The sequence below is a fragment of the Rattus rattus genome, chromosome 2 (assembly GCF_011064425.1).
Source record: "Rattus rattus isolate New Zealand chromosome 2, Rrattus_CSIRO_v1, whole genome shotgun sequence".
In the NCBI taxonomy this organism is placed as follows: Eukaryota; Metazoa; Chordata; class Mammalia; order Rodentia; family Muridae; genus Rattus; species Rattus rattus.
In genome coordinates this window covers 27,930,784-27,954,761 of record NC_046155.1, presented here as the reverse complement: position 1 = coordinate 27,954,761, position 23,978 = coordinate 27,930,784, and the positions used below count along the sequence as shown (strand labels likewise).

Sequence of the window (23,978 nt, the reverse complement as noted above, 5' to 3'; positions counted from 1 at the left end):
ACTTTATTTCTGGATGGAAAGATTCGGTATTACACATAATTTATTTCTGTCCCAAGTCATTGTATAGTGTCAGTATTATAAAACTGATATTTGTCACAATGTTTCCTTGAAAGGGAACCTACTGATTCTTAACATTGCCAGAAAAGAATGTATATATACATATATATTTTTATAATACACACACACACACACACACACACAGAGGAATATTTGACCAAATGGAATAGTGGTAGAGGAAAGATTTGTTCTACCAAATCTATTGTAATAAACACTGAGTGGTGGCCTGGAGAGGTAGTTGTGTTTTTAAAGTCATGCCTTGAAGCATGACAGTCTGACTTTCACCCCTAATCCATGAATCCATGGAAAGATGCATGGACGAGTAGAGGTGGGAAAGGGCATATTAGCCTGCTAGTCTAACTAACTAGCTAGGTAAGTTCCATGCCAATGAGAGAGCCTCGAAAGAGGGAGGGAGAGGGGAGGAAGAGAGACAGGGAAGAGAATATGAATATGAATGTGAGTAGTACTTGAGAGATACTACCAAAGCTTAACTTCACATGTGCACATGCACCCATACACACCTGAATAACACTAAACACACACACAGGCACACAGGCACACATATACATACACATGCACATAATAATATCAGACCTCCAATAAATATGTGTATCTTTGTATAAATGAGAATTTTATTTTTCATGAATCTATTTTACCTAGTCAACATGCACATGCTGAGCATAATAGTGTATCATTATAATCCCATCGTTAGAAAAGTGGAGTAGAACTCTTAAATTCAAAACCAACCTCAACATTATAACAAAATATATTAGTAAACAACAAAAATAAACCTAAAGCTAAAATGACATTGATTTCATAGGAAGAAAACCTTTGTTTATAAGAACCTTCAAAATCAGTTTCATGGATCAGCGGGCAAAGGATCTGAAAAGCTAGTCACAACGCATGAAAACCGAGTGGCCAGCAAACGTGTTGAATGACTGTAGCTATGCTGTTGAACATAGCCCAGGCTGGCCTTGCTCTCATGGTCTTCCTTTCTTGTTCCTCAGCCCTGGAATTACAGCATTTACACCAAACACAGCTTAAGGTAAATATATATTTTCACTTTAAAACAAGTGGGCTTTGCTTTGATTTGCAGTGCTGGCATAGAATTCATGTTTGCATACATGCTAGTCAAGTACTCTACTACTGAGCTGTGCCAACAGTAAGTAGAGTATTTCTTTATAGCACTTTATATAATAAAAGGAACCTAACTGCTGATCCCTAAAAGTGAAACACTTAAATAATCTTTATATTGTAGGATATTCTAACATTATTAACAGTAGCTTTAGGAGGATGTATGTATAGTTACACACACACACAGAGAGAGAGAGGCATAAATAGCTCTAAGATGTTTTGTTAAATAAATAAGAGCACATTATATTGTAGTTATTTGGAGAAACACTGGAGGAAGGGTAGGTTGCTCATACTTCCCCTTGATAATACGTTCTTACCTCTTAATAGCCCTAGCCTACAAGAACCATGTCTATTTCCTTGTACATAAACACCATTCCAGGAGGTGCCAGAGCCAGTGTAGATTTGTATATATGCATTCTTGCCAGGAAATACATTAGAGTGTATATTTTAAATTTTCAAAATGCTACTTAGTGTATGTAGTAGATTGTGGTAGTAGAGTGCTCTAGTGGGCCTTGAGAAGAAATAATGTTTAAGAACTTGCTAAAACTTTATAAAATGTTATCCTTTGAACACTTTCGAGTGGCTTCAAGCATCAAGGGTTTTTATGATAGCCTGTTTGGGAGTACAGTAGATGATAGGCAGTTAGGTATATTTTATGTTTTTAATTGTCTACCATTTGATTTCCCAGGTTCTTATGTGGTCAGGAGCAGTCTGAGCTCATTGGGAATGTACTGCTTTGCGATTATATTGGAAGCCCAAATGTAACTTCTTCAGGTTGCCCATAGCAGTCACATAATTTTAGTAAATAATCCTATGGAACTTAGACTTGTCAGTTTGTAGCCCTGTTGCAGAAATGAACTTAGTGGTGGTCTTTACTGGATTGAATTTAAGAACTCATTTGAAGTCAAGAAACATTATCTAATGAACCAAGAATTCCTTTAGAATCAGAAACCCTACACAGTGTAAGTGGATCAGCCAGCCAACCTCAGGGCCACTGAGTGCATTTTTAACATATGGAAACAAATTCAAGTTTCTGTTATAATGGATTTTGTCCTTTAAATTATAGTCATGCCCTTCCATCCTTTTTGTCTTTACAAAGGCCCCCACACTCAGGAAACTAAATGACTTATTTTGGTTAACATTGTCTGTCCTAGGATGAACTCTATAAATAGTAACGTTGTAGAGAAACTCCCTGTCCTCAGTAAGTGCAGTGAGAGAGAACATAAGTAACTTTCCCCTTAAACTGTCCTGTGATTTCTCCACGCCTCCTTCACTGATTCCGTGCTTATGAACAATTCCCTTTACCTACAGTCAGTCTGGTATTCACAGTGATGCTAGGAGTCTTCTTGGTAGCATGTATTTAAAAACTTGTGACAGAATTTATATTTATTTTAACCAGACTAAGAAAAACATTTTTTTTTTTGTTTGCTTTCTATTTCCTCGCTCCCTGCTTGTAAACCACCACATTTCCCGTGTGCCTTTGCTCTCTGGCACACTCTTTCTTTTCTTGAGTCCAGCTTGCACACTCTGCTCTCTTGATGGTCCTACCTTCAGCTACTTCATGTGCCTCCAGTTTGTGACTCTGGGATGAGTGAGTCCTGGTCGCTCTCTTCTTATGGGTAACTTTTGTCATTCATGCAGCTCCTACATAGTCAGCTTTCTTCCCCTGCTCTTCTACCTGCAGTTACACAATGCTTTCCCTCCTGTTTCCCTTTTGGTCAGTGGCATAGCAGCCTCACCTAACTGCCCTTGTATCTCATCTATTTTATCTAGTTGGAGCTCTTGCAATGTCTCTTGTAAGCCTGTTAAAGTGATGTTAATACAGCTTTATGTAGTTCTCAAGTTGAACACTTAAAGCATTTGGTACCAACTAAATGTATAACGATTCCTCTTTGAGTAAGATAATTATCTTGACATAAGGAAGAATTTTTTACAAAGATACTAGAAAGCTTCTCAACTGACTAATGAACTTAACAATTATACGTGATTTCATTTACCATTGAGAAGGATTTCTGCTTTGAAGTATGATTCATGTTCTTCTTGAATCACATCCAAAATAACATATTGTGTAAATTTGTCCTCAAAATATACTAATTGATTCTGTTGAACTAGCACATGTTCCCGTGGTGTGTAATTTGCTTTGATATTCCCTCGTAAATAAGGCAAATCATGAGAGATGTACATTGAAGGAGCACATAAGCTCAGAGTATTAAACTCTGAATGGTGATAGAAGTGCTTGCTTATTTAAATATATATCCATAGGTGACACTTTATTTTCTACACTACTGAGTCACTATGAATATGAATGCATTATTTTACATCTTTACATTTGGCAGTATATTTTTGGTTCAATGGACAGAAAAACTCTGGTGTAGAACTCTGTTATAATGAGACACTCATTACTGCCAACTTTTTAGACTTTTAAAAATTGGTCCAAGGCCATTTTGAGCTTCAAGGACCCTTATTCTTTATTCACTGATTAGTTAATTATAAAAACTATTGATTTACTTCATTAAATCCAACATTCTCTATTTCTCTCTCAATTCATATTTTAGACATTTAATTACTTACTAAAATTAAAACATATTGAAAAATATTTATGATTTTTAGAAAGGTTTCTGGGAATTCGTTTAGAAAAGCAAATAAAATTAAAAGAGGAAATTTCAGTACAGTTATTTTTTTTCCTAGGGACCTGGGTGAGGGCTAATAGCAGCTATGTCAGGTTATTAGAGATTATATGAAGAGTTATAGGAAGTAAGGTCATTGGAGTTGCTGATGAAATGCTGACGGGAGTCAGTTTCCTATCTCAATCAGAAATGCTTACTTGAATTTTCCTGCATTCACCTAATGGAAATTAAAGTGGAAATCACTTTCTAATGCACAACCTCTTAACACAGATGCAAACATCACTTAATATTTAGCAGAATATCAATTAATACTTGAACAAATTTGAATCAAAGTTTTGTTAGGAAGTGAAAATAGCATGCAATGTAAAAAATTCTCCTCACTTTTAGTGCTGGTTGAAACAGTGTTGAAAATGGTCTCATCCAGAGAATGCAGAAATAACTGTAAAGAGCACTTATAGTCTTTCCAGTGGCCTGGAGTCCAGTTCCTAGCACTTATAAGAAACGGCTCACAACTGCTTTCAACTCTAGCTCCCGTGGCCTCTGGAGATACACACTTGCATACAAATAGGATACATTCACACAGATATATCTATATAAATAGTAATAAAAACATGTCTTTTAAAAGTTGTTTTGTTTACTTTCAAATAGTAAATATTCCACGGTAGTTTTGTTTTTCTTCAATAAAAGTTGATATTTAAGTTTAGAAGATAATATAAATTCTATAAATATTCAATTATAAATATTCATTTGTAAGTTATAATGTACTATTTACACACACACACACACACAGAGAGAGAGAGAGAGAGAGAGAGAGAGAGAGAGAGAGAGAGAGAGAGAGAGCAAGAGCGAGCGCATTTAACCTGTTTGGGGCTTTGGGCTAAGATAATAATAATTTGTAAATAAAATAGAATGGGCTGGGTTCTATCAGTCTCAATTTGTGTCTTGTGACTGGGTTTACTGATCAAGAATAGACCATCTTCATGACTTTTGCTCTTCCCTACATTCATCAGCTCTGATGCTGAGTGAAGATGAGGGAATAGTTCTGTGGCTTTATAATTTACCTCTATTAATAAGGAGCCCCACCCCCAAACAAAATTAAATGATGAACATAAATTGAAAAGTAACATTTTTAAAAGAATCTTAACTTATTATAGAACAGGATATGTCCTGTAGTGTGTATATATGTATGTATATGTGTGTCTGTATGTATGTATGTGTGTATGTGTGTCTGCATGTATGCATGTATGTATGTATTTTACCACTGGGGATGTGTCTCTGGCTTTGCTTACTACAGTGTGACTCCACCCTTGGGAAGTGTTCCCACCGTCCCAGCAGTATGCCTTGTCCCGTCTCCGACGCTGCAGAAACTGATTGCTGGGCATCTGTAATCCACTGGTGCAGTTGCTTAGTCTTTCCCCATGCACTGTGTCAGTCCTGGAGCGTGGAAGGTGCTGTGTAGAGTCAAACCCTAGTTTCAGGTTGCCCTGAGACGTCTCCATGTGACCAAGAACATTTCGTATATTGCTGGCCTTGATAAATCTCTAGTAGGATTTCACTTCTAAGATTCTTTACACTTCTGGTTTATTTCTATTTTAATTATAAAATCTCATAAATGTATGCAATTACTGATAAGCATTTATTGTGCATGGATATAAAAATAACAAAATTTAAAAATAAAATTTACATGCCCATTAAAATTTATTGTGCTATCAAAAGGGCCTATACCATATTTTACTTTTATTTAAGTGTTTTGCATACTTAAAATCTCTCTTTTGAAATTTTGTATGTAAAATATACAAGAAAATGTACTCTTTGAAGACATGTACAATATTACTTAAAATAATGAGGCTTATAAAAACAGAAGAAGTAAACCTTGAAGATTATGAGGAATGGAAGTGTTTAGAGAACTTCAGTAAAACACTTTGTACAGTACATAGCTAATACTAGACAAACCCAATAACATGTATATGCCTTTTAATATTAAGATCTCTATGACACCTACGTGAATAAAAATGTAGACATTTCCCCTTCCATGTTTACATGTCCTCTGATACTGATAATCATTACTGTTTTGTTTATGCAGCCATTTCTAGGAGACTGACAGACAGCAGACTTCCTGGTGTCATGTTTTTTTATAGAAATCACTTAATAAGAAAATAAATGAAATACCAACTGCCGCAAGCTTACAAGTTGTCTTAACATTGTTTCTAGAATGTAGCATTTGATAATTACTAGAATTCTCAGGAAAACAAAAGGCCATTAGCCAGTGACCTGGTTAGAACTGCCCAAACCTTTAGAGCAAACTTGATATTGCAGATAGCTTCATTATAGCCACTGGGCAGGTGCAACAGGAAGCTCCCAGCCTCTTAGAATGGAGCTTCTTCAAGCCTCTAGATTGTCAAGTGGTTGTTAATCCTGTGTGTGTGGTGGGCGGGGGTGGGAGAGGAGTATAAGCACATGAGTGCAGGTTCCATTGGAGACTAGAGGCACTTAATCATCTGCAGCTGGACTTACCGGTGGTTGTGACTGCTTGAGATAGACTCTGGGAACTAAGGGTGTCCTCAGGGGAATGATGGGCCATCTCTCCAGCCCTGAGCCTCTAGATTTTAATCACCAATTTATAGGACATGTTAAATACATTGCACAAAATTTAGTATTGCTGTTCACCAAGTCTAGAATGCAAGAAAGCCTTTTAAGTAAAGGACCCATATTTCCCCTCTAGAGGTTAAGGGGCAACATGTAAAAAGAATGAGAAACTTTTATAGATTAAGGTATGAGGCACCTTATTGCACTTTGGGAAACGTGTTAGTGTCTTGATTTGAACAAACACACATTGTAAAGGTCATTGGAATAATGAGATTCAGGTGCTATGATGGAACTGTTAATGCTTTAATAATTTTAATCTCTTGAGACTAGAGAAAGGGATCAGTGGTTAGCATGTATCTTGCCCTTGTGTTGGATTCCCGTCACCTGTAGAGGGAGGCTTACAACAACTCCGGTTCAGAGTCCAGAGTATTTTTTGGCCTCAGTGAACACAGACATTCATATATGTAATTATTGGAAATAGATATTCATAATAATTTTCATTTCTTAGAAATAACAAACTGTGGCTCGTGTGGTGGCTCAGTGGAAAAAGATTCTTACTACTAAACCTGATAGTCTGAGCTTGTTCTAGAATGCACTTGGTGGAAGGAGAATGTTTTCCAAGTTCTATATGCTGCCGCCTCCTCCTCCTCCTCCCCTCCCCTCCCCTCCTCCTCCTCCTCCCCTCCAGCTGTTCCATATCCCAAACCTCCTCCCCACTTCCACCCCCACCCCCATCTCCAAGAGGATATTCCCACCCCACCAGACCTCCATACTCTCTGGTACCCCAAGTCTCTAAGGTTTAGATGCATCTTCTCTGACTGAGTCCAGACCTGCAGTCCTCTGCTGTATGTGTTGTGTTGGAGGCCTCCTCTCAGCTGTGTGTGCTGCCTGGCTGGTGGTCCAGTGTCTGAGAGATCTCGGGGATCCAGGTTAGTTGAGACTCTGGTCCTCCTATAGGAATGCCCTCCTCAGCTTCTTCCAGCTTTTCCCTAATTCAACCGCAGGGGTCAGCAGCTTCTGGCATTGGTTGGGTGCACACATCTGCCTCTGACTCTTTCAGCTGCTCGTTGGTCCTTTTGGAGAGCAGCCACGGTAGGCCCCTGTTTGTAAGTACACCAGTGTCAGGCCTTGGAGCTTCCTCCTGAACGGATCCCACTTTGGTCCTTTGGCTGGACCTCCCTTCCTCAGGCTCTTCTCCATTCTTGTCCTTGCAGTTCTTATAGACAAGGACTATTTTGGGTCAGAGTTTTCGACTGTGGGATGGCAACCCCATTCTGCCCTTGGTGTTCTGTCTTTCTGCTGGAGGTGGACTCAACAACTCCCTCTCCACACTCTTGGGCGTTTCATCGTCCCCCCTCTGAGTCCTGAGTCTCTCACCTCCCTGGTCTCCGGTACATTCTAGAGGGACCCCTACCTCCTACCTCCCCAGGTTGCCTGTTTCCATTCTTTCTGCTGTCCCACCCACAGTACCTGATCATCTTCCCCTCTTCACTCCCTGTCGCCTTTCCCACCCAGGTCTTTCCTCTGCTCTCCTCTCCTGCATGCTTTCTTCTCACTCCCAAGGGGGATTGAGGCATCCTCACGTGGGCCCTTCTGCTAGGTAGATTTCTTGAGATCTGTGGACGGTATCCTAAGTATTCTGTACTTTTTTTTTTTTGGCTAATATTCAATCATTGAGAACATACCATGCATGTCATTTTGGGTCTGAGTTACCTCACTCAGGATGATATTTTCTTTTTTCTTCTCTTTTACTGGAATTTTTTTAAATTTACATTTCCAATGTTATCTATTTTCCTGGTTTCCCCTCCAGAAACCTATCCCATCTCCCCTTCCCCTGCTTCTGTGAGGGTGCTCCCCCACCCAGCTACCCATTCCCTCCCACCTCACCACCCTGGCATTCCCCTACACTGGGGCATCCAGCCTTCACAGGACTAAGGACCTCTCTTCCCATTGATGCCTGACATGGCCATCCTGTGCTTCATATGCAGCTGGAGTCATGGGTCCCTCCATATGTACTCTTTGGTTGGTAGTTTGGTCCCTGTGAGCTCTGGTGGGTCTGGTTGATTGATGTTGTTCTTCCTATGGGGTTGCAAACCCCCTCAGCTACTTCAGATCTTTCTCTAACTCCTCCCTAAGGGACCCCATGCTCACTGTAATGGTTGACTGTGAGCATCCACCTCTTTTGTTGTCAGGCTCTGACAAAGCCTCTACAGAGACAGCTATATCAGTCAGGCTTCTGTCAGCGTGCACGTCTTGGCATCTGCAATAGTGTCTGGGTTTGGTGACTGCATGTGGGATGGATCCCTAGGTGGGGCAGTCTCTGGATGGCCTTTTCCTTCAGTCTCTGCTCCACGCTTTGTCTTCGTATTTCCTCCCATGAGTATTTTGTTTCCCCTTCTAAGAAGGACTGAAGCATCCACACATAAGTCTTCCTTCATTTTGAACTTCATGTGGTCTGTAAACTGTATCTTGGGTATTCTGAAGTTTTTCTAGTTCCATTCATTTGCCTAAGGATTTCATGAAGTCATTGTTATTAATAGCTGAGCAGTACTCTATTGTGTAAATGTACCACATTTTCTGTATCCATTCCTCTGTTAAGGGACATCTGGGTTCTTTACAGCTTCTGGCCATTATAAATAAGGCTGCTATGAACATAGTGGAGCATGTCTCCTTGTTATACGTTGGAGCATCCTTTGGGTATGCCCAGGAGTAGTAGAGCTGTGTCTTCAGGTAGTATTATGTTCAATTTTCTGAGGAGCCTCCAGACTGATTTCCAGAGTGGTTGTACCAATATGCAATCCCACCAACAATGGAGGAGTGTTCCTCTTTCTCCACATCCTTGCCAGCATCTGCTGTCACCTGAATTTTTGATCTTAGCCATTCTGACTGGTGTGAGGTGGAATCTCAGGGTTGTTTTGATTTGCATTTCCCTGATGACTAAGGATGTTGAACATTTCTTTAGGTGCTTCTCAGCCATTCGATAATCCTCAGCTGAGAATCCTTTGTTTAGCTCTGTACCCCATTTTTAATAGGGTTATTTGATTCTCTGAGTTCTTCGTACATAATGGATATTAGCCCTCTATTAGACATAGAATTAGTAAAGGTCTTTCCCCAATCTGTTGGTTATCGTTTTTCCTATTGACAGTGTCCTTGGCCTTACAGAAGCTTTGCATTTTTATGAGGTCCATTTGTCCATTCTTAATCTTAGAGCATTGGTGTTCTGTTTAGGAAATTTTCCCTTGTGCCCATGTGTTCGAGGCACTTCCCCACATTCTCTCCTATTAGTTTCAGTCTATCTGGTTTTATGTGGAGGTCCTTGTTCCACTTGTACTTGAGTTTTGTACAAGGAGATAAGAATGAATCAATTTGCATTCTTCTACAAGCTGACCACCAGTTGAACCAGCACCACTTGTTGAAAATGTCTTTTTCCACTGGAAGGTTTTAGTTCCTTTGTCAAAGTTCAAGTGACTATAGGTGTGTGGGTTCATTTCTAGGTCTTCAGTTCTATTCCATTCATCTACCTGCCTGTCTCTGCAGCAATATCATACAGATTTTATCACTATTGCTCTGTAATACAGCTAATACAGTTTAGCCTTTCTCCAGAAATTCTTTTATTGTTGAGAATAGTTTTTGCTATCCTGGATTTTTTTTATTCCAAATGAATTTGCAAATTGCTCTTTCTATACCTATGAAGGATTGAGTTGGAATTTGGATGGGGATTGTATTGAATCTGTAGATTGCTTTTTGACAAGATGGTAAAATTTTTGCTATATTCATTTTCATTATATTAATCCTGCCAATCCATGAACATGGAAGATATTTTCTAGTCCCATCCCTTTGCCTGTAAAACTCAGGATGTCCTCATTCTTAATAGCTGAGTAGTATTCCAATGCATAAATGAACCACATTTGCTGTATCCATTCTTCTGTTGTGGGGCATCTGGGTTTCCAGCTTCTGGCTATCACAAATAAGGCTTCTATGTGCCCCTGTGGTATGGTGGGCCATCTTTTCAGTATAGAAAAGACTGGTATAGCTGGGTCTTCATGTAGGCCTATTTCCCATTTTCTGAGGAACCTCCAGATTGATTTCCAGAGTGGTTGTACCAGTTTGCAATCCCACAACAGTACTATAAATCTAAGAGATTTCAATGCTAGACATCTCCTGTTGGTCAGTATTCTGGAGAAGTATTTGAGATAGGTCTGCGTTGCTGTACTCTTCCCATGACTGCCACTTACCATGGACCTGATGCAATGTAAGGTTTTAAGGTTTACCCCTTGCAGTGGATCTATTGTGTTGTACCCTTTGTGTCTGCCCCTTGCCATGAATCTAATGTGATGTACCCTTTCTGTTTCCCACTTAACCGTGGTCCTCATGTTTGCTTTTCAGGTGCAGCAGGTGCAGACAGTTCAGCAGGTCCAACATGTCTACCCAGCTCAGGTGCAGTATGTGGAAGGAAGTGATACTGTCTATACCAATGGAGCAATGTAAGTTGGATGCTGTCATCTGAATACTTCCCCTAACTTAGGGAGATACTGTTCTTTCCAGTACAGCCCTCTAGTCCTGGGGTTGTTGCCATGATTTTTAACATTTATTTTGTTTTTGTTTTACTGTAACAGAGTTATTTAATTTAAACTAATATTTAAAGCCTTTTCTATGTTTATTAATAAAAATGCCTGTATTTTCTTCTTACTTAGCCTTCCCAGAATATTTTTAATTGTTCAAATTGTGTGTGATTCAGCAATTTTCCCTAAATTGAAAAAAACTTTTATTTCTTATTGACAGTGTTCACGTTTTAGTAATATCTTAGCATCTGTGATTTTTATATGTCAAGCTGGATATGTTCAAGGTTTGTGTTCATCTGAAATTTGTATAAAATCATATATAACAAATTCTGTAGACCTCCACCCAGTTAAATCTACATAAGGCAATGATCTCCCACAATACTTACTTTCATACTCAAGTCAGCATTCCCTTCTGCCTTGTCCCTTTGCATTGACAAGAGTAGCACTTTGTATATTTATTGGTTTTCTGCAGCCACTGGATTGAAAGTGAATGCATTATTATAAATGAAGGAACCTAAACTTACTCCAGGTTGTCAAAAATGATTCTAGCCTGGGTTTTTGTTAGCGGACAGTTTCTGATTGTGCCTAGGTGAATTCAGGTCTCTGGATGTCTGCCTTCTAGCCCTCTGGCTTTCGTACCCTTTTCATCTCTGGTGTGCATTACTGCTGCAGTGTGAGCTCCTAGCATCCCAGTAGTAACTGCACTCCTCACCGCCATGTAGCTTGGATGCTTTTCGCATACTTGCAGTATGGCTGCTTGTGGAGATGACTCTTCTGTCTTCGCTTCTCTCCATGGTGCTTCCATTGGTCCCAATGATACCAACCTGGGAGTTCTCAGAATGCCTGGATTTTACCCACTACAGTAACTGAAACAAGACCAGGATGTGGACAGAGTCCATTCCAAGTTGTTCATTATATTATTATGACTAAAAGCTTAGATTTTGTTTAATTATATATTAGTATTCTATTCTGAACCTTCTATTATTCCTTTATGGCTGTGGGATATACTCTAATCAAATTCAGTTGTCAGACGATTTCAGGATATATTTAATGCTCCTGACCTGAGGTCTGGAACATGATAGTGGTAAATAGAAAGAAAGCTCCTCTTTTGTCTCTTGTTTTCTTTTGCAAATTAGAATACAAAGTTGGTCTAATTATGGCATTGCAACCATAATTTGTTTTTGTCAAAATTTACTATTTATTTCCTCATGAGATACCCCCTCCTTGTATCTTTCCATAAGTGGTCACCCTTGCTATTTTCATAGTACATGTGTCTCCATTGCTTCTCAAACCTTTTTCTTTCATATCCCTTTCCTAGTTTAATGATCTGTCTATACTTCTACACCCATATGATTATGAATCCGGGGCTTGTGTTCCAAGGGAATGGCCTTTTCTGGCCTCTGCAAGCACTAGGTATGCACAAAATACATGAAACCAAGACATTCATATGCAGAGAAAATTAATTAAAAATAAAGCTTAGGATTTACATAAGAGAGAGCACATGCAATGCTTTCCAAGTCTAGGTTACCTTAGTTGATATAGTAGTATCCAGTTTTATCCATTTTCCTCTAAGTTTTGTAACTTATTATTCTTTATGACTGAATAAAATACTATTGTGTATATTTTCCACATTTCAATGAAATTCGACTTTCTTGCTATTGACAAAAAAGAAGTGGTAAGATTGGTGTGCATGTAGTTCTTCATATATTCTACATAATTGGCAGGTGTTTTCCACCAATGTGTAGGCCATCCATTTAACTGATAGCCTCTTGGCTTTCCAAGAGGTCTTTTTGTTGCTTTTGTCAATTCAGGATTATTCCTGTGTATCTGGAGTCATATTCAGATCCTATTTATTAATTCTTAGAGTTATGCTCTATATACTTTGTTCAGTAATATTTTGCCTAAAACTGTAATTTGAAATATTTGCTGTTTCAGCATTTCAGATATTGAATCAAGGTCTTCGATCTACCCATAGGCAGATTTTTAAATCAGGCAAACAGATAAAGATTTAATTGCATTTTTCTACAGGTAAATATCCACTTTTGCCCCCATCATTATTGAATAGGATATCTGTTTCTTCAGGTATGCTTTGGACAACATCATAGGTGTTACAGCTATGTGAGGTTTTCTGTGGGTACTTACTCTCTTGAGCTTGCTAGGTTGGCCTCTCTGCCTGCCTGCCTGCCTGCCTGCCTGCCTGCCTGCCCCCCCCCTTTTGTGTATCATGCTTTCTTTGTCACTATGGCTCTGTAGTATAATTGGAAGTCAGTTATGCTGATATTCTGACACCTCCCGCAGTTTACTTTCTGCTTATCTTTGGCTAAGTGGCATTTTTTGTTTTCATATGAATTTCAGGGCTTTTCCCCCAACTTGTTTTGACTACAATGGAGACTACAATAATGTGTATCATACTTTTGGGAATAGAGCCAGTTCTGCTTTAGGAGGGATGGTCTTTCCACCATCTAGTGCCTTCTTCAGCTTCCTTTTCGAGTGTCTTAAAATTTACACTGCAAAGCTCTTTCACTTTTGTTAGGTTTACGACTAGGTACTTATATTTTGTTTTTATAAGCTATTTTAATTGTGATATTCTTCTTCTCAGCAAATTTGTTACTAATGTACAGAAAAGCTATTGACTTTTATACACTGATTTAAAGCATAAAACTCCACCAAAATTATTTATCAGAGTCAACATAATTCTTGTTGAGGTCTATTGTAAGAATTTCTGTTTTTTCTCTAATTTTATTAATTTAGGTCTTATCTCTTTTTGTTAGTTTGGCTAAGGGGTTATCTATCTTATTAATCTTTCAGTGAATCATTTTTGTTTCATGTATTCTGTGCATTGTTCCTTTAGCCACTATCTTACTTTTTTGTCCCATCTAATCTTTATTTTTTTATTTTTTTGCATGTACTGAGTTTGGATTGATTCTTGTTTTTCAAAATGGTGATGTATATCATTATGTTATTTATTGGGAACCTGCCTTTTTCAGGTGATCAGTTAGAGATAATAAACTGTCTTTTCAGGTCCCATATGTTCTGGTAAGTTGCATTTTTGTTTTAATTTGATTCTAGAAATCTTTTAATACTCTGATTTCTTTAGTTTCCTACTGTTCATTCAAAAGCATATTGTTCAGTCTCAAGCATATTGTTTGTTATTTATGAGTTTTCTCTTGATGTTGATTTCTAGCTTTACTTGACTATTGTCTGATGAGATACAGAAATGAGTTCAGACGTTCTTGTATTTAAGACTTACATTATGGACCCAAATCTGGTCAGTTTTAGAGAACATTGTACAAACTGCTGACAGGAACATGTGGTTCCTCTCTGTTGATTAGAAAATTTGGTAGGCATCTATTAAATCCTCTTTGTCTACATTTGTCTATGGCATTATTTAGCTCTGAATTTCCTTTGCTGTTATTTTTAGTGTAAGACTTAATGTAAACTTGCTAATTGGGTATTAAAGTTTCACAGTTATTGCATATGAGAACCTGTGTGACCTGTTGTTATTCCTGTACTATTTGTTTTGTACCATAGATTGGATGCATAATTATTTATAGATGTTATCTTCTTGAAGCATTCTTCCTGTTATTAATAGTTACAGTAGCCTTCTTTATCTCTTCTGACAATTTCTAGTTTAGAGTCTGCTTTCCATGTTTGAAGTCACTGTATCAGCTTTACACAGCTTGCACTTACTGCATCCTTTGGCTCTCTTTGCATGTTTTCCAAGCTAAGTGTGTTTCTCAGGCAGCAGAGAACTAAAATATTTTAAAAATCCACTTTGTTTATACTTTTTGAGTTAGGCTATTTGCCATAAGGTTACTATTATAAGGATTGCTATTTCTGGTGATTCTGTTACTTGAGTTTGTGGCTGGTTGTATTATTTCCGGTGTTGTTCTTCCTTCCCTGTTAGTTTTAGACACGTGCTGGTTACTGTGTTGGACATAATCAAGTCTCTTCTTGATTTCCTTGGTCTATCAGTTCTTCTCATGGATTACATTGTTTCCTGTGTTTTCATGAATAAGAGTTCCTTTCTTCCTCCGTGTGTAGCACTATCTTAATAATCCTCTCTTCTGAACAGCTTTGGTTTTTGTATTTTGCCCAAGTTTTTATTTGTCTTGAAATGGTCTTATATTTCCATTCTTTGTAAATATTAAGATAATTTTGCTTGCTTTACTGACCTTTGTTGAAAGTTACTTAAATTCAAAACTCAAGAGGTGGCTGGCTGACTGGATAGATGGAAATAGATAGGTAGATGATAGGTAAATAGGAAGCAGGATAATATAAAAATCATTCTGTGCTCCCCTATCTTTTGGGGGCTTTGATACAACATGTGATATTATTCCCGGGCTTGTGTTTTGTCTATGATTGGCATTTTTTATGGTTTTTGCTTTCTATTTTGAACATCTTCACTGAACAACTGTGCGGATCCTCTTTTCTGGTCCTGTTTACATTTAAAGTCCTCTTTGTTGTAATGCCTCCCCTTCTGTACCCTTAAGGCTTTCAGAAATTTTCTGCTGTTACTTGATTGAATACACTGTCTATACCTCTGGACTTCCTCTCAATTCCTTTTATCTCATGGATTTTCACATGTGACCCCTTTAGTGCTGTCAGACTTTTCATAAGCTTTGATTATCCCATTAATGTTTAAAAATATGTTTCTGAATGTATTGTTAGTTTGATTTAATCTTCTCTGAAATTTATTTTTATCTGCAGTCTGTTCATGAAGCATTCTTTTTCTTTTTCTTTTTCTTTTCTTTTTTTCGGAGCTGGATACTGAACCCAGGGCCTTGCGCTTGCTAGGCAAACGCTCTACCACTGAGCTAAATCCCGAACCCCGAAGCATTCTTTTTCAATACTGCAGTGTAATTGATTGCCATGTATTTCCACTGCTTCTGTTTGCTTCGTCCTCAGTGTCTCAATTTCTTGGTTGATTTTTTTTCTCCATGTTTTAAAAATTTCTACTCCAAGTTCCCAACCATTTAATTCACTGTAGGTTTTCATCTATGTTCTGAATGAATTCCCTCCCATATTTGGTTCATCTGCTTAATTGAGTGACCTTTATGGCCATTGATTTTTTTTTAATTCTTTCTGTGAAATTTTAGCTAAGTGTCTTTGTTTTGTATTCTTGTGGAGTTGTGAGGCTGTAAGTGTGCTATGGTGAATTGTTTCATTCTTTGTGTGCATTTCTGTGTTGTATTTTGTGCACCTTTTGGGATGGATGTGTCTTCTTGATTTACTTTATCTTTTCCTAAGATTTCATTTTGATTTGTTTTTATGTGAGTCCTTCAGAAAGGTGGAAGAGGAGTGCTCATTGAAAACTATAGTCTCCATTTTTATTTGGTTGTGTTAAGAAATGGCTCTACTGGTTGGGGATTTAGCTCATTGGTAGAGCGCTTGCCTAGGAAGCGCAAGGCCCTGGGTTCGGTCCCCAGCTCCGGAGGAAAAAAAAAAAAAGAACCAAAAAAAAAAAAAAAAAAGAAATAGCTCTACTTCCCCAGTGCCTTACTGGCTGCTTTCACTAGGACACTCTGGTGTGCCTCATTAGATCAAGAAATAGTGGCACTGGAGAAAATGAAGTTTATAGATTTTTTTAAAGGCAAGTCTGTCCATATTGCTATGTACAGAGATGAGAAAGTGATTGGGAAAGTAGCATATAAGGGGTTGAATGTGAGTGGGTAGAAATGTATGGATTGAACTTTAAGAGAGAGAGTACCATAGATCAGAAAGTACTGGGATTTCTGTAGTTCAATAAAAGGGAAGGCTTTGAAATCTTTTCTTTTCTTTCTGTGAGACAGCAATTTTAAAAACACAGCTCAGTAATTCTAAAATGCTAATAGAAATTAAAATTATGGGAAAATTTGAACAACCAAGAATTAAAGACTGAAAATAAACAATAACAAAAGAATAGCAGCTATTATGTATTTGGTTATTTTTCCTCATTATGATGATGCAGCCCCTCCCTTGCCCTGTTGTTTGTATTAGTGTCTACAGGTTGGGAAGGACAGAGAGTCTCAATAACTCAGAAAGTGTGCCTGCGCAGAAGAGGAGAATTTTGTGAGCGTACATTGCTTTCTTTCAGAACCTTTAGGCCAGAGTCTGCTGACCGGTCCCTGTCCGCTTATGGGCAGCGTGAGTGCTGACCTGTCCATGTCTGCTCACGGGCAGCATGAGTGCTGAGGCAGTGGCAGAGCTTGTGATCAGGGAGTTTAATGGTATATGCAGTATTGGGTGAGCACTTGGTTTGAGCATCTTGGCAGAGTGGTGCACCCCTAGACTTTTAGCCATTCACCCAACCTCAGCTTCTAATCCAGCATCTTACCTAGATTTCCCACTTGTCCTATTTGTTCATTAGTTACTGAATTCGTCCATAATACCCCTGCCATATGAGCACCTTAATTACCCGAAAACAGACTCATCTCCCTGTCGTTCTTCTTCCTCCTCCCTCTCTTCTCACCTGCTTCCAGCAACCAACTTTGACTACTTATTGGAGGTACCAGTATGTTGCTGTGAGTTGAATACATTTTTTTTTCTTTTGAAATAGCATTCAGGCTTGTTGTTCTTTCTTTCCAGCCCCTCCCCCACCCCAACTCGTTTAGAGTGAGCCTCCTCCTAGAACAGCATTTCACTCTCATACAGACCTAGCTTCTCTTCCACATCAGCTTGCCTTCGCTGTACAGTGTACAGGACAGCAGCGTCCGTTACCTTCCATGCAGTATTGCATGACAAATGCCCTATGTTTTTGATATTGAGAAGAAATGTCCCTAAACAGGTTCTTGCCACTTGGTTGTTTTATCTACATTTATTTAGATCATTGGAATTTATAAAAAGTCAGTAAATTCCTGTTATTCTAGTGAATATTCAACTCTCTTCATAGTAATAGTGTAGTCGATATTCACTCATTTGTTATGTAGGTTCAGGGCCTCCGCAGCTTGAGTCGAACATTTTATGATAAATTTAAACTACTGTAGGCATTTATACCAAATGGAAAGATGCTTCTCACTGAAACTTTATTCCCTGAGAAAATAAATGTCTTTGTAGAAGCTACTAGAAGCAGCGTCGCCGTAAGCTGTCATTGCTTCTGACAGTGACGGCTGAGAGTATAGGTTGTTCCTATCTTTCAGGTCTGCGTGACAGAGGCTAGGTAGCCAAGGAAAGGGGCACTCAGGGGAGATGTTAGAGAGTCTGTCAGTCCTTCCTCTTTGTGCTGGTTTAAGGTAGTTCCGGGGGTGTTGCTCTATGACCTAGAGGGATGTGATTTTGAGCTAGAGCAGCAGATGGCCCCTCAGAAGCTATTTGTGACTCAATCAAGAAATTGGTACGAACATTAATTATTGCTGGTAAATGCTGTGCTTTGCTTACATTTTTCTTTCCTAAATTCTTTGCATTGCCCTCTGTGTTTTCTACTGTACTTTTACATTTGTTAGTTTGTTTATATGTATGTGAGTATCAAAATCAAACGAAAGAGCAACTCGTAGGAATAGATGTTTTTCCTTTACCCTGTTGGTTTCAGGGCTCAGGCATGGCGGCGTAAGTCTGTGAGTACTAAGCCATTCTGTTGGCCTTTTGTTCTTTCTTGTATATATTTAACCATTTTATGTAATAAATATAAATTAAATGAATCTATACACTTATAAAACTATAGAAAATATCATTTCTAAAGTTGATTCTTTAAAATTGTAAAAACTGTTTAAGTGCAGAACTGATTCCAAAGGAACTGTCTAGTGCCAACACGTATTTTCTGTGGCCACTAGTTCAGTTGATTAGATCATGACTAATGAGGTCTAGGTCATGAGTTCACTTGCTACAAAGTCCAATTAGCTTTGATCTGGACTGTGGGGGCCTAGAGTGCATCTCCAAGGCCTAGAGTGCAATTCCAAGGATCGTGTCACAGTGAGCACTCTTGGTCAGGAGAGAAGATGCGCCTTTTAAAACCCCTCATTACTAGCAAATATACATTTTTGAATAGGAGTTCTGAAGTATCCCCTTTACACTCAACAAGGAAATGACATTATGTTACTATGAATCATACTCATGATTTTAGGGAGTAGATGACTATGAATATTTTTTCTCAGGCATCAAAATAATTACTTTTTCATCATAAGCTATTTGAATCTTTTTGTAATTTTATACCGCTGCCATTAGACTGCATACAGTTCTTGTATCAAATGCCCATCTGAGGTCATTTGTATTCTTACTTTTTATTCAGTAGACTTCCATATGTGTTAGGAAAGTATGGTCTCCATTCTTCTGTTGTGTAATGCTGGATTAATAGGCAGTTAGTATTTGATCTCTGACTTAGACCTCAGAGTCCCACTTCTGTGTGATAATAATCACATTTTGCTAATGATACTCCTAGAGGAGAGGGACTCTGAACGTTAACATGAACTTTCAAGCACCCAGTACATGACCCTGCAACCTGCACACTCTTAGAAAGTCTGGTTCTCTCAGCCCGTGTTACCAGCACTCTCATTTGATGTAGACATAATGCACAGGGTCTCACTCAGGAGGCGATGACAGCACTCACAGATGCGTGTAATCACTTATGAGAATGTGTAATCATCATAATTTGCTGAAACTAAAGTGTTTACCTGGTTCTTGCTGTGAATATTGACAATTACTGCTAGCATAACAGGCTTAACAGTGTGGGATAGCAAGTAGGCATGGATTTCAATTGAACAATTGAGACTACTTTACCGTGCTGGGTGTTGACACAGAATCATTGCTTTTGACTCAAGGGAAAGGGTAATAACCCCATCTAGTCTTCAGCTTATTTTATTCATGTTCTGGAGGAACCTAAGCTGTATCTCCCAAAGATATTTCTTCAAATCTAAGCCGTAGTTATCTCTTTGTACAAACTTTTAAAACATCTAATTTCTAGTCATCTATGTTTCTGTGATTGAATAGCTGAGGGATAGCTCATACTACAGGAGAGAGTTCTTTTGCAGTCACAATCTCTTGGTTAGTAAGAAATCAAATCTTTAAAGTAAACGTATGTTTTTGCTTTGTTCCTTCCTCTTGACTTCTCCTCTGCCCCACAACCATGCATCATGCTTGTTAGAGTGGAAAGATTGTTGTAATCTAGACTATGGCAAAATTAAGAAGTGTATTTTATAATAGCTTTTTTTTTTGTAAGCCATAACTAAGAAGTGTGTATTGTTTAGAGATAATCAGTTTTTAAGATGTAAAGGTGACTGTTGTTTGCATAGCTGTGAAGTTTCTGGACCGACTCTGTCTCACTTGCTCTGGTTTGGGACTGTACATTTGTCATCAACTAAAGGAAGACATTTCCCAAACCATCTTCTACAAAATGCACATCCCCTAAAAGCCTCCTGTGCTTACACAAATGGAGAAATGTAACAGTCTTCATGAAGATCCTCAGTTCCTAATAGAGCTTTTGAGGTTTTAGAAATTCCTGTATTTAGGAATAAAGAAAGTCAGTATTTAGGAAAGAAACTCAGTATTTCCAAAACTTTTATACTTTGGGAGATGACACTTTTCACATTTGTAATTTATTAAGAATTCATAAACATCAGAACAGACAGGGACTCAATTTTCTAAGCATCACCTCTTGAAACTCCTATGGTTACCACATTTTCTGAAGACCTCCACTTCCTCTCCTATCTACTTCAAATGATTAATAAGGAACCACTTTAAGTTACTATTTTCCTCCATAAGTAACACAGCTAAGTTTCAGAATTTGCAGATGAAATTGGGTTTTCTTATTACCTTTAAAATCCTCTTTCCTTAGAAGAAATGAATACATGGAATTTCTGTAACTAAGGGAAGAAGTTTGTGTTCTTCATTTGTGTTGTACTGATGCATAATCTAAGACGTGCAGGAGCTGGTGTGGACATCCACTTCCCGTTTTAACTCAGCAGCTCACTGCTTCCATAGGAAACTTTCTTGGATGGAGAAATGACCTTGTCCAAGAAGAACTTAGGTGTCTCTTCAAAATTAGAGAAAGGCTTCTGGAGTTAACTACATAAAACCTCCCATCTGTCCAAAGATGAAAGACATTCAAATATAGCTGCTTAGAATGTCAGAGTTTGAAAGATTGAGATCATTTTTTCCCCATCCATTTTACAGACAAATAAAGTGAAGCTCAGCGGGGTTGAAGCCATGTGTCTCACCTCCAATGTGCAGTGCTTTTCAGCAAACTATAGATGCAGACTTACTTGAAGATTTTTGAATGCTGCTTTTTTTTTTCCATTTTTTTTCAGGAAATTTTATATGCAGTGTTTACATAGTTATTGAAGAAAGCAATAAAACTTATAATTTTTAATGACTAATTATTAAAAAAACTATTATACCTATTAACCTCTTTTTTATGGTTTTTATTAAATTACCACCTAGTCCTTTAATGTTAGTTTTATACTTTAAATATTTAAGGAAAATAAATGTATTAATAGGGTAGTATTAGACTGTGCAGGAAAGCCTATGTTTAGTGAGTTTGCAACATCAGATATTTTCCCATTACTATATGTTTATAATTCGATTTATAGCATGAAATTTACAAGCTGTTTTATTTTTTAATTTACTCCTTGCATAATTTTGTTGGCTTTTATGCTTATTATTGGCATGATATTCAAAACCTTGATACAATGCAAGGTACATAATTTAGAGAAATTGTTTTATAGACTTGTACATGAGGCACTAGAACCTGGAAAGGGGAATAAAAATGGTTAAACCGTAGCTCAATTAGCTCAGTCATTCTAATGAATAAGCAAGTAGAGAGTGTTCGGAGACATGCTTAGCCATGGTATGTGCCAAGGCAGGATGAGATTCCGGCAGCATTCATCAACTGAATGAAAAGGGTGAGAGTCCTGGCATTTATGTAGAACCTTAGATTGAGCTCTGACGAAGCTTCTGCCAGTAAATACATACATATCCCTGCATGATCCACATCCATTAACTGGGTGCATCTGAGAATAATAGCAAGGTTTGTGTTAGCTGTAGAAATTATATGACACGTCATTTTCACAACTCTCAGCCTTTGGCAGCTTGTCTGAAAATGGACACAGGACATCTTAATGTGTATAAGGCTGCCTAATAATTTGACCGTTTCAGGAAAGTTCAGTCAAATTAAACACCTGACAGACTGTAACTGAGACGTTTCCTTGAATGTGTTTAGGAGATTTCTGAGGAAAATAATATTGAAGCAAGAAATGAAAGGGAAAAAAATGAAAGATGCAGTCAGTGTTTATAGCATGAAAAACTGATTGTGGTACCTGAGGAGTCATTGTTTCTAGTCCAGAAGAACTATTTGCTTTTCTCTTGGTATTTAAAAAAATCATTCTTCAGAGCTGAGTGTGATCTGAGATTTGAGGATCTTGAGACCAGTCAGGCCTAGACTACACTGTGAGACACAGTCTCATAAACACCAAAATCACACAAACCAAATGGTGGTGGTGTAGTGAGATGACGACGACGACGACGACGACGATGACGATGATGATATATTCTAGGTACTGATTTAGGAGCTTAAACATTTAAACTTAGTAAGACTTGAAGGTGTTACTTGTGTGTTACTTTGATTTCATTTAGGCTCTGAACATACTGTTTAACAAGGTAGTGTTTGCTCACCAAAGATTAAAAGCAATGCAAGGCTATTATGGCCTACTTCTAGTATCAACCTAGTATTTGAAAATCATATATATGTATGTGTATATGCATATCTATCTATATATCTATCTATATATTTGATCAAGATCAAATTTAGACAGTTCCTACTCCTCCTTTCCTAGTTGTGCTTTTGTAAATAGTCACTTAGACATGGCATGTCTTAGCTACTGTGTGTCCATGAAACAACCAAGCCAGCCTTGTGGGCCATGCATGGTGCTCTGTGTAACTCTGTAACTTTGGTATACTCTTTGGTGCTCACTCCCTTCTCTTACTCTGTGGCTGTTTTCTAGCCCATGAGTCATTCCCAGCTAGAAGACACTGTGGAAACTAAAGTAACTTTCCACGGCCCTGTTTTCATGCTGGCCTGACGGTTATTGAGATTTCATGGATTTATGTGCAGTGCATGTGTCTTACTGATATCTGTTGAGAGTTTCATGAAGGAGACACACATAAAAGATGGAGTGACTCTTGTCCCTTGATATATTTTTCTTAAGCTCTAGTAACAATGTCCATGTTCATAAAACTGCTGGAATTAACACGTTTCATTATATCCTCTTCCCTGCCTCTGGCTTCTCCATCATCCCTTCTTCAGCATTGAGAGTCCCACTCAGAATAAAAAGAGTCATAACTAAGGAAACATAATCGTAAATCACAACAGAAAATCTAAGAGCCCCTTTCCTATCCTTTAGAATGGTTCCTTCATAGTTCTTCATAGATAAAATTTATGTGTATAAAATCACAAGTTCTTTCCATAAGATTCAGAACACGATCTGAGTTTGAGTATTAAATCTTTGGTTCATTAGTGCTTAACTTTGGGCAAATCCTTTGATCTGATTCAGATTGTGTGTGAAACATGAATTGTATCAAACAAAGAATCACCATACAAATTAAAGAATACATGAAAGTGTAAAAGTAACTTTTATCTACCGCATGTAATTGTCATCTCAGGGGCTTACTGTTGAATAAACTCACCTTTTCTAGTTCTGTTTGAGCTCTGGCTGTTCAACTCAGCTATTCCATCTCAAAGTACTTTCCAAGCTGACTGATTCAATCTGGCTTTTTTAGGCTTCTTGCTGAACAGTCTGTCTCTGCATAAAACTGTCCCAGTTAAACTGCCTCCTCTCTCTTTCTGCCTGGATCTTTTAAGTCACCTCTCGACTGTTCTTGTGAGAGTTGGGTGTATCCTTATCTCTGACTCATTTTGTCAAAGCTTTCTCTGATTTGCCACTTTGTCTGCCCCTCAATTAGATGTCACTCTCAAACATTGCTGTTTTCCTTCTACAAACTAATCTTACTTCTATTGGTGGGGATTAAAGGTGTGTACTAAGGGCTTGTCTATATTCCAGCCAGACCGCACTGTAACTCCAGAGTACATCTGTACTCCAGTGGAATC

General features: G+C 38.1%; 1 protein-coding gene across 7 annotated transcripts in view; it reads left to right on the top strand.

Moving 5' to 3' along the window:
* Positions 1-23,978, top strand: part of Rfx3 (regulatory factor X3) — a 242,068-nt gene that overhangs the window by 117,368 nt on the left and 100,722 nt on the right. For all 7 annotated transcript variants that reach the window (XM_032891766.1, XM_032891764.1, XM_032891762.1 and 4 more), the window contains one exon: positions 10,791-10,888. In XM_032891766.1, coding sequence (XP_032747657.1) covers positions 10,791-10,888 — 98 coding nt within the window. The remainder of the gene's footprint in view (positions 1-10,790; positions 10,889-23,978) is intronic.